This window comes from Quercus suber, unplaced genomic scaffold, assembly GCF_002906115.3.
Source record: "Quercus suber isolate HL8 unplaced genomic scaffold, Cork oak 2.0 scaffold_364, whole genome shotgun sequence".
NCBI classification, from domain to species: domain Eukaryota; kingdom Viridiplantae; phylum Streptophyta; class Magnoliopsida; order Fagales; family Fagaceae; genus Quercus; species Quercus suber.
The window spans coordinates 549,365-559,646 of record NW_027069816.1 but is presented as its reverse complement, the minus strand read 5'-3'; the positions used below and the strand labels follow the sequence as shown (position 1 = coordinate 559,646).

At 32.8% G+C, this 10,282-nt stretch overlaps 1 protein-coding gene across 3 annotated transcripts; it reads right to left on the bottom strand.

Annotated features, from left to right (window-relative positions):
- Positions 1-406: 406 nt before the first annotated feature.
- On the bottom strand, positions 407-6,654 carry LOC111989102 ((3S,6E)-nerolidol synthase 1). 3 transcript variants are annotated; one of them, XM_024020905.2, is made up of 7 exons: positions 6,425-6,654; positions 6,060-6,324; positions 5,471-5,843; positions 4,964-5,182; positions 4,745-4,883; positions 4,221-4,469; positions 407-815 (listed from the first exon to the last, which is right to left on the bottom strand). In XM_024020905.2, exons 1-7 carry the CDS (start codon positions 6,617-6,619, stop codon positions 525-527), a joined length of 1,731 nt encoding a protein of 576 aa, XP_023876673.1. In that variant the 5' UTR covers positions 6,620-6,654; the 3' UTR covers positions 407-524. The 3 variants fall into 3 exon arrangements, 1 of the variants encoding a protein (XP_023876673.1); XR_010623778.1 differs by lacking the exons at positions 4,221-4,469; positions 4,745-4,883; positions 4,964-5,182; ... (1 more) ...; positions 6,060-6,324; positions 6,425-6,654 and adding an exon at positions 1,316-1,595 and having other exon boundaries at positions 701-815; XR_010623777.1 differs by lacking the exons at positions 4,221-4,469; positions 4,745-4,883; positions 4,964-5,182; ... (1 more) ...; positions 6,060-6,324; positions 6,425-6,654 and adding an exon at positions 1,337-1,595 and having other exon boundaries at positions 702-815.
- Between the last annotated feature and the right edge of the window lie 3,628 nt (positions 6,655-10,282).

Here is a 10,282-nt window from a genome sequence, read left to right as displayed (position 1 = left end):
TGTCACGGAATAAAAGCTAACAAAAACACATAGTTATAAATAACAACTTTACATAAGGTATAGGGATTCATTTACTTATAATCACTTGTTTTGATAATAGTATATTTTTAGGAGTGGTGACCTTAAATTCACCCAGTGAGGTTTTGCCTCAGTGATTTTCCCCATTCATAAACAAATCACCCGTGTCAAATTTAATTTCCGCTGCATTTAGTTATTTGGGGATTTGTTTGTGCTACCACACGTATTACATGTTAAATTTACTTAATTAATTCACTTAGCTAATTAAGTGGTTAATTTACCTAAGGGGTCAATATATTCTTAGCCTATCAAAAATTATTAATCTTTAAAATAAAAAATAAAAATAAAAATTTGAGCACGCCCATGAGCGTTTGCTCAGAGGCTGTGATAAATGAACACTTTTCCAAATCTTGTGCTTATTTTATTAATATAATTAGGTACATATAAGTTTTGTAGTAATAAAAGCTTTTTTTATTTTTTTTTTATTTTTTTATTTATGGGATGCCTTACACAGACACACTCTCATAAAACATGGATTTCATATGAGCCTCAAGGCTTGGAAGGCTATGGTTGTCGTCATAACTATACAACAAAGGAACTAATCTTGCAAGATTAAGAGAAGCCTTAGTGAACGTTTCTGGAAATGGATTTGGAGACAGACACTCTTTGTTAAGTCGCTTCCATGCTTCTGAAATCTTGTTGACAACCTTCTCTCTTGCCTCATTGAGAGAAGAGCCTTGGTGTTCCTTCATATAGTACTCTATGTATGATCCATCGTGCCCATCTTGACTCTCATCCTGCAATTAAATCAACCAGTTTTCATGGTTAAATTTGCGTATAAGTTACATGTTGCACTAGAAATATCCATTATCCACTAGTTAGAGCATCTCCAACAAGCTAGCCTTCTCTAAATTTTGAAGAGCAAAAGCTACTATTCACGCAAAATCACCCCCTCTAACAGGCTTGGCATCTCCATTTTCTTTTTTTTAATTAGATTTGCTACAGTAGCCCTCCATATATGGAGAGTACTGTAGCAATCACTGTAACATATCTAAAGAATATTCACGCTTAAAATAATGCCCAGTTGAATAAAAAAATAATTCTTTCTCTCTCATCCCTTTTCTCTTTCGTTCTTCAATCTTCACTCTCTCGTGCTTCTCTATCTCAACGGCTACAATCTAAAACATACCACAATTAAAACAAAAACCCAATTGAAAGATTTGAAACACAAAAACAATCTTTCTTATAAGCCTAATTAAATCTGAACAATAAAATAAAACTAATAAAAAAAAAAAACCATGTAGAGCGCCGATCTGACCAATATGGTGATTAAGCTGCATGTTCTTAGAAGTGGGGAGGACTCTAATCTTTGTTCTCTGCTGGTGATCTATGCGAATTTGAAAGAGAATTTGTTTGAGGGAGAGAAATTTGTGTGTGTAAGAGAAAGAGAACAAAAGAGAGAGGGAGAAGGGGAGAAATGTCCTAGAGATAACTAGAAAGACAAAAGGTCAAATAAAGAGTGAAGATAGATATTGCGGGTAGGTGGATGTGTGTGGAGGAGAAAAAACAAGAAAAAAGAAAAGAGAAAAAAAAAACGTATGGAGGAAAAAAAAAAAAACGTATGAAAGAAAGGAAAATAATATAAGGAATAAAAGAAATCAAAATTGAGTAGCATTACTATGATATTTTCATAATATTTTCATAATAAATTTTAAGTAACAAATTATTATTAGTTGATATTGGTGAGTAAAAAAATAATTTAAATAGTGGGTTCAAATTAGAATTAGTAACAACTTTTCACATAAATTTTGTTGTGAAAGTATTACGTAAAATGTTGTGAACATAACACTTCTCATTAAAAAATATAGTTGTTAAAAAAAGAATAAATGATGATAAAAAAAGAATAAAGAAAGAATGAAAAAATAATATTTAAATGGGATAGATAAAATGATAGAGAGTCTGTTAAAAAGTGTATTTAAAAAAATGAATAAATAAAAGTGAATAAATAAAAGTAAACTGTCACTGTTTATTCTCCAAATAAACAAAAATTAGATAAAAATTTAAAGAGACTGCTAAAAATGCTCTTACACTTGCATAAAAAGCTAAAGTAACATCAACATTTTTTTTTTTTTTCATCATAATGGATATTTCTAGTGCAATATGTATTATTAGTCAAATATCGTATAGCATTATTATTTTTCAGTCACATCAACTATTAAGCGACCACGAATTTATTGGTACCCGTGAATACTTAGAGGCTGTTTGGTTGGCTTGTTTCCATGACTCAATTTTCTGTTTTCATAACTCAATTCTCAAAAATGGTGGGACCCATAGCAAATACTTGTTTGGCTGCATAATTTTTTGTTTTCATAACTCTGTTTTCATTTCTCAATTCTCAACTTTTTGAGTTATGAGTTGTGAAAACTGAAAACAACCTTTGGCTATTTTCAGTTTTCAATTCTCTGTTTTCAATGGCATACTTGTAAATAAGATTTACAACTTGGTCCCACCGTCAGATTTTTGCTACCTCTTTTTCTTCTTTTCTCTTTTTTTATTTTCTTTTCCTTTTGTCTTTCACGGGTCTGGACACTGCTCCTCTTCTTCTTCATCTTCTTCTTCTTTTCTTTTCTTTTCTTTACTTCTCCCTTTCTGAGTTTGGTTTTTTTTTTTCTTCTTTTCCATTCTCCTTTCTTTTCTTTTTTCTTTTCTTTTCTTTTCACGTTGGTTTTTGGGTTTGGTTTCCTGGGCTTGGGTTCTTCTTCTTCTTTTTTCTTTTTTTTTCTTCTTCTTTTCTTTCCTTTTCACTGGGTTTCCATTCTTTTTTTTTTTTTTCTTCTTCTTCTTTCACTGGGTTTGGTCTTCAGTTCATCCCTTTTTTTTTTTCTTTTCCTGGGTTCGGTCTCCCTGGTGTTCATCCTCTCTTTTTTTTTTCTTTCTTTTTTTTTCCTTTTCCTGGGTTCGGCCTCCCGGTGTTCTTCCCTTTTTTTTTTTCTTTTTTTTCACTGGGTTCGGTGATCTGAGTATTTTTTTTCTTCCTTTCTTCTTTCAATGGTTCGGGTTTGTGGGAACTGGGTTTTCCTGGGTTCCTAATATCAACATCAATGGCCTGGGCAGATTTGAGTTTGCTTTTTTTTTTCTTTTTTCTTTTTTTTTCATGATTGAGAAATCTGGGTTTGTTCTAGAATATATTTATGCATGTTTAATTTTGTTCTGGATGAGAAATCTGAGATGATAGAGGTGAAAAGGGAGAAAAATGAAAAATGAAAAAAGAACGAACTGAAGAACTGAGAAAGAAGAAAGAAAAATGGAGAAAAAAAAATCTGACCAAGTGACAAAGGTGGGGTCCATGAATAGTATGAAAAATATTGAGTTATTGAAATAGAGTGATGGTGCCAAACAAGTGTATATTTTAGAGTGACGAGTGATGAGTGATGAGTGATGAAAATTGAGTGACGAAAATTGAGTGAGCAAAAAAAGGTGGCCAAACAGGGGCTTAAGCACCTACAATTCCCTTTCTTACAAGACTTCTTTATTAAATTTCGTACGAGAGGTTCCTTTCTGACATGAAAGTGACTATAGTCATTTTTTGAACTTGTGTCATATTAGTGTTGTAGTTAATATTCACCAACACTTGAGTTCCATAAAATTTTCTTGATGTGTTTATTGAATTTGGTACGAAAGGTTATACTTTCCGACCAATTTTACATGAAAGTGACATATGATCAATTTTTGGATATGAGTTGTATTTATTTCTTGTTCTCTGTCATGAAATAACATTGATTCAAACCAAACTTGTATGTATTTTATTTCTTAAATTATGGATAACAATGAGAGTGTTGATCACAATTCTGAGACTCAAGAACCACTAATCTGTCAAGTTAAAAAAAAAAGAAAAAAAAAAATCTAGGATCTATCCAATTTTAGATTCAATTTAAGAAAACATATGTTAAATTAGTTGATTATGATCCACCACTCATAATAATAAATAGACAGTACGGACTATTTTGTATTATGTTGGGATGATAAAGTAAACAAAATGCAGGTCAAGTGGTCCACTATAATCCAACTAATTGAAAAGGATGGTTGCATTTGCATGGTGAAGATTAACAGTGACACAAAATATCGAGTTTATAACACAAACTCAATTTATTTACCTGTTGAGCAAAAAAGAAATATAAAAACTGTTGTGCATATATACTTACTGTTGCACTTCCCAAGTCATCCCAGAGTCGAAGAATTGTGGCCACAGAAGACATAATGTCCGGAATGCTATCGACAATATCTGTAGTTTCTTTGGTCATATGTTGACCCAAAAGATAGAAAATGTGAACTAGTACCACATGTACCCCAGAACTAATCACTCCATTCTTCAAATACTCTTCTGATTTTGGTGAGTGCCCAGAAGCAAACCACTGTGCTTCCACTAGGAATGCATTGCACAAAGTTGCCCACTGTAACAATCATAGAATATCATGCTTTTAATTTGCATAAGGATGTGTTTTTCTTTTATGTGCCTTAGAGTATACATTAATAAATTATTTTTGAAAACTTTTTATACCAAATTGAAAAAATTATCAAACATTCTTTTTACAGTTTTTTCAATTCTCATAAAAAATTTCATAAAATGATTAACTAATATATGATTTAAAGGCATTCCTTAACAATTTTTTTTTTTAATCTTTTATATAGACGAAGAAGTAAATATAATGCTATCATTGACATATACCGTCTTTCTTAGTGAGTCTTGGGGGTTCCATCCATGCTTTTGATATATCTTGTGGCTAATTTCATTTGTAATGTCACTAAGAGCATTGAAGCAAATCTTCATGTATTCGGGTAATTGCTCAAGACCAGTAAAATCCCATCTGTATATAACAATTTATTAATCAATAAGAATTGTTGAGAGAGAGGGAGAGAGCAAATTAATAGTGCAGTAGATGCATACTTGTTGATAGCTTCTGTGAAGAGAGTGAGTTCCTCAAGTGTGCCATGAACATCGAAAATGTCGTCTATTATGTAGATAAAAGAAATGGGTTTTGTGAGGTCAATCCTTTGGTCTGACAACTCTGGATCTGTAAGACAGGCCATTGAACAAATGTACCATTTGAGTGGTTGGTCCCTGGCAAATTCTAATTCCTCAGCTAACCCAAGATCACTCCACCATCTGAGATAATAAAGATTGGTGGGAATTATTAGCAAAAAAAAAAATTGTTAAAATTACTGTAAATTTCGCTATAAAAAGTTTATAAACCATCGTTGAAATTAATATTATTGATTCTAATATTCCACATCAACAACATAATAATTCGATATTTTAATTAATTTTTAGTTGCATGTTTGAAAATTAAAATTTTAATTTATAAAATTAGTATACTAAAATATGTAATATTACTAATTAAGAAATAAGGTCAACAATAAAAGACAACTGTAGTCAAGGTATTATGAAACGTACTTGGAAATTTGAACAATTTCTTTTTGGTACTTTGATTGGACCACATTGAAATCCATTTTTGCTAATTGCTGAAAATCATTAAACCATCCACTTGTCTCTTTGATATTATCAAAAAAGTTTTTGGCCATAAACCTTGCCAAGCTCCTGTGATAAGGATGCCTCAGAGTATTTCCGACAACTTTGGCTTGGTTGTAATCAAGATGGCTCATCCATTCATTTAGGAGCTGCTGACTAAAGTCTCCAGCTTCAACAAGTGTGTTTTCACCTTCTATACATAGCTGTGAAGCTTCAAATAAACCCATCAATCCATTGATGTCTTCTTTCACTTCTTTGTTAAATATTCCCTTCTTGTCTTTGAAGCAGTTAAATACATCTATTCCAAACAATAAAAGCTTTATCATAATTTTTAATACTAAGGTAAACTATAACAGATAAATTATGACTTGTCTTAGGAATTAGTCTAGGTTCACTACTTTGAGGTTTGAGGTTCACCATTTTGAGACTATGATATTTTATCATTCGAAAATGATCAATTTAATCATTTAATCATTATTCTAATAATAACATTGCTAACAAAAGCAATACCCACCAGCAGGCACATGGTATCCTTGTTGTCTCAATAGGCGGAAGCGTAGCGCAACCTCATTGAGACATTGACCACAGTCATCATGAGCACTAGATTCTACATATTGCCTATGTAAAATTGTTTCAATCTCCTCCTGGAAATGGTAGTCTATGCCCAAGCGTTGGACAGCATCAATCATCTTTAGACCTTCAACTGGATTTTCTCCTAGATCCCTCAGCAGATGTCTGCATACTTTCAATTTTTTAGCATGTTTGAGACTAAAATCACCCTGCAGACAAAGAGATGTAGCTTTAGGAACTGGAAAATTACAAGTTCTAGTGAATTAATAAAATTTGGGAATCACAAACCAAAGGTGACACAAAACTTACTGTGTCATATTGAATTCCATAGTTTTGACGTTTTAAGGGTGTAGAAGCCAATGTTTGCTCATGGGCAATGCTCCATTTGGGAGCACTAGGCAAAGAGGTCAGGCTAAAGGGGTTTGCATTGCCAGTTTGTGGAATTCTTTTTGGAGCAACTGGAGGATTGGAGGAAGCAAAGAAAGCTGTAGTAGACAATGCCATGGAGAATGTCACAAAGTGAATACTAGACGGAGATTTTTTTGGTTGGAGTTTGATGTAGAAAAGAATTCTAGATCCAATTTTATAGGATGCCCATGGTCGAAAGGTAATGGTTCAGCTTTCAACAACGTTGTGATCTAGTGAGACCATGTTTTGCACGTTTCTATGGTGCAAAACATGGTCCCACTAAACTGTCCTTCCAAAAACAAAATCTTTTAAACATGTGCTCCCTATTGCCTTTTTTTCTTTTTTTTTTTTTCTTTTTTTTTTTCGACGGTGGCTGACACGCACATTATCGCAGATCGTTCACTTCATCGGCGACGGTTGGTCTTCATCTTCATCGATCGGCTGGGTTTCTTTTTTTTTTTTTTTTGTTTGGGTCTCTCAGTGTTTTTTTGAGTGGGTGAGTGTTTGTGTTCTGACTGATGTGTGACAAATTTTCGGGTTGAGTATATATTAGCTGATTTTTGGACGAAAAGTTTTCGTCGCTAAAGTATCACTTATTAGTACAAATAGAATCGTCACTAGAAGTGGAAACAGGACGAAATATCCATTTCGTCACTAAAAGTGTTTGCGACGAAACATTTCGTCGCTATTGCCCACTTTTAGCGACGAATTTTTGTTCGTACAAGGAAAACCCAGAATTTTTACACTTTTAGCGACGAATTTTATTTTCGTCACTAAAGAGACCATATTTTGTTCATATTTTTAGCGACGAAATTCAACTTTCGTCACTGTAGCATACTTTTAGTGACGAATTATGATTTCGTCACTAAAAACATTTAAGTGCAAAACCATTGTTATTTTTAGTGACGAATAGTTTTCGTCACTAATTCTTCCTTATAGCGACGAAATGATTTTCGTCACTAATACTATCACAACAATACCTACAGTGACGAAATATTTCGTCACTAAAAATTTCAACTTTTAGTGACGAAATATTTCGTCACTATAGCTTAATTAAAATTGCGCCAAAATTTCCCTCCACTGGCGCCTATTTTTTAGTTTACAATAGCGACGAAATTTATTTTTCGTCGCTAAATGTAATAATTTTTTTCACGTTTAGTGACGAAATTCATATTTCGTCACTAAAGCTGTATTTTTAGCGACGAAAAATATTTCCTCACTAATTTTCGTCACTAAAAATACATTTTATTGTAGTGCCATTTTGTTTTTGTTTTTGTTTTTGTGTTTTTTATTTCTTTTTTGATGGAAATTTAGACCCCTTAACACACAACCAAATTGAGTAGCCTAGTTAATTAGCCAAGTTGTTACTTAGTCAAATTAAGCAATTCTAAGTTAAAATAATCAAGCAATCATATCAAGAATATATAGCAGTGGAATAATAAATAACACAAGATATGATCACCTAGGAAAACCAAACCGGTAAAAAACCTGGGAGGATTTTACCCATCTATCCTCAAGGCAAACCTGAATTCACTATGAAAGAATCGAAGTTCATACAAAAGGACTTACAAGCTCCCCGCTCGACTTCCTAATGCTACCTATAAGTAGAACTTACTGACACGACCTCGTGCAAGCTTCGAATCCACGGACTCCTTCTTTCTTGAATTCTTCAATCAGCTACAAGCACCCACACTTGATATTCTTTATGCTTCAATGGTAGCAACCAAGTTGATCATCAAGATGTTGAAGTAATCTCAATCTTGAAAACCCTAAGTTTTGTGTAAAGGAAAGTTCCTCTAGATCTCACAAGAGATTTACACAAAACAGCAATGTATGAGCAAAAATACAACTGGAGCAACTCTGAAAACGTGGCTAGGGTTTTTCCTTATATACCTAGGGCAAAAACATAAAACTCTAAACGTTTAATGAGTTAGGGCTGAGTTGGAAAAACTACAGAAAATGCAATCTGGTCGACTTTCGATCGATCGAATCTATTCTTCGATCGATCGAGCCAGACCGAAATGCCCCAATGCATCTACAGTCTCTCGATTCCAACTTTACAATAATTAATCAACTTTGAGCACACTTTAACAAGACTAAACATATTGTTTTGATCATGGTTTGTCAATATTACAAATTAGAGTTCTAAATACATAAATTCCTAAACCTTTAGAACCTAACATTTTTTAATAACACCCAATACGATGACGTTTTATTAAAAAAAAAATTAAAATGGATACTCGGTAAAATGACGTCGTATCCAAACATCTAAAAATTACATGCATGTATCGATTTGGTTAGGCGAGACTCAGTTTCAGATTTAAGATCTGATTACTACACCGCACCGGCATTGGAACTCCATTCTCACTTCGATCGCTGGCGTTGGCTTCGTCAGTCGATTGCAATGGCGGTGCGGGATCGATGACGGCGTCTCCACGCACACCCCTAGTTCGTACTCATATTTTAAGGATTTAAATGCATGGTTTTCAAACCCCTAAACTATTTAAAGAAAAATAAAATGAAGATATTAAAATTTTTTAGGTTGGACTTAGGTTGAACCATGATAATATCATAATTACTTTAATAATTTTTTAAAATATAAATAAAAAATATTAAATGAGTAAAAATATAAAAATTTACTAAAATAGTCCAACTAAATATCGAGATCTATCTTTTAAATATAAATGTATTTTAAATGTATCTTTTAAGTTCATAACTTTTACAAGAAAATAAGAAATATTAAATCTTAAGCAAACATAAATAGATATTGAGTTTTTTAATCCTTAAAAGTAGAAAGTACAATTGCATAAATAAGCAAATAAACTCCAAGTTAAACATTGTTTCTTACAAAAACATAGAACTTCTTTCTAAAAAAATAATTCAAACTCGAGCAGTCCGATCTAGTCACAGTTATCAAACTTTGGTGGTTCGACTTTGGTTTTCACGATTCACTAACTTTTTTGCATAGGCTGGTTTTTGAGGTTAAAGAACCATCTTGATGAAAGGTTCACAAATAACCAGGTTGAACCATGTGATCCAATCTAGGTTTCACATGCAACATTGTTTAAATGAATGATTTGATTTTTTATTTTATTTTAAACAAACTAAATTTTAGATTATTTCGCTTACAGTATTTCAATTTGATAGCATAGTTGTGTGCTTATGTTCTTCGAATATAATTTTATACATTATTAATTGAAGGATTAAATTGATATGATTAATAGTTAATGGACTTATTTATTTATTGAAGGAGGTCAAGCTTAGCCTTAGTTTGACTGGCATGGATTCAAACTGAAGAGCTACATCGAAGATCTCCTCCCATTGGGGGCGCCGGGGGGGGGGGGGGGGGGGGGGTGGGGGTGAGGTTTTTGAGGGTTCAGCCCATTTTAGTGGCAAGAGAACCACATGAATACATGATGTACAATCAATCAATTTATTTATATATAAAACCATAGACCTCATGCGAGATTGCATGAGGTCCTGCCATATAACGCTCAAATTTTGTATCTAGCATTTTTTTACCTTTTTTCATTAAGATTTTTTTTTTTTTTTTCTGTTACCCAAAATATCACATTAATTTATTTTTATTATTATCTCATTAATCTCTCATTAATTGCCTTAGCTTACACGACACATTTCTCTCTTCATATCTTTTAGCATCAGGGACGGACCCACCAAGGGGCTGAGGGGGGCCATGCAGCCCTCCCCCCCCCATATTTTTTTGAAAATTTTAAATAGTATATAGGATGAACAAAAAAA

Bases quoted from the DNA above. Each gene is read 5' to 3' on its own strand.
- LOC111989102 (XM_024020905.2), bottom strand. From the start codon at position 6,619: ATGGCATTGTCTACTACAGCTTTCTTTGCTTCCTCCAATCCTCCAGTT. The intron at 6,325-6,424 runs GTAAGTTTTGTG...CTTTGTCTGCAG, and splicing joins ATGGAATTCAATATGACACA to GGTGATTTTAGTCTCAAACA. The intron at 5,844-6,059 runs GTGGGTATTGCT...TGTTTGGAATAG, and splicing joins AGGATACCATGTGCCTGCTG to ATGTATTTAACTGCTTCAAA.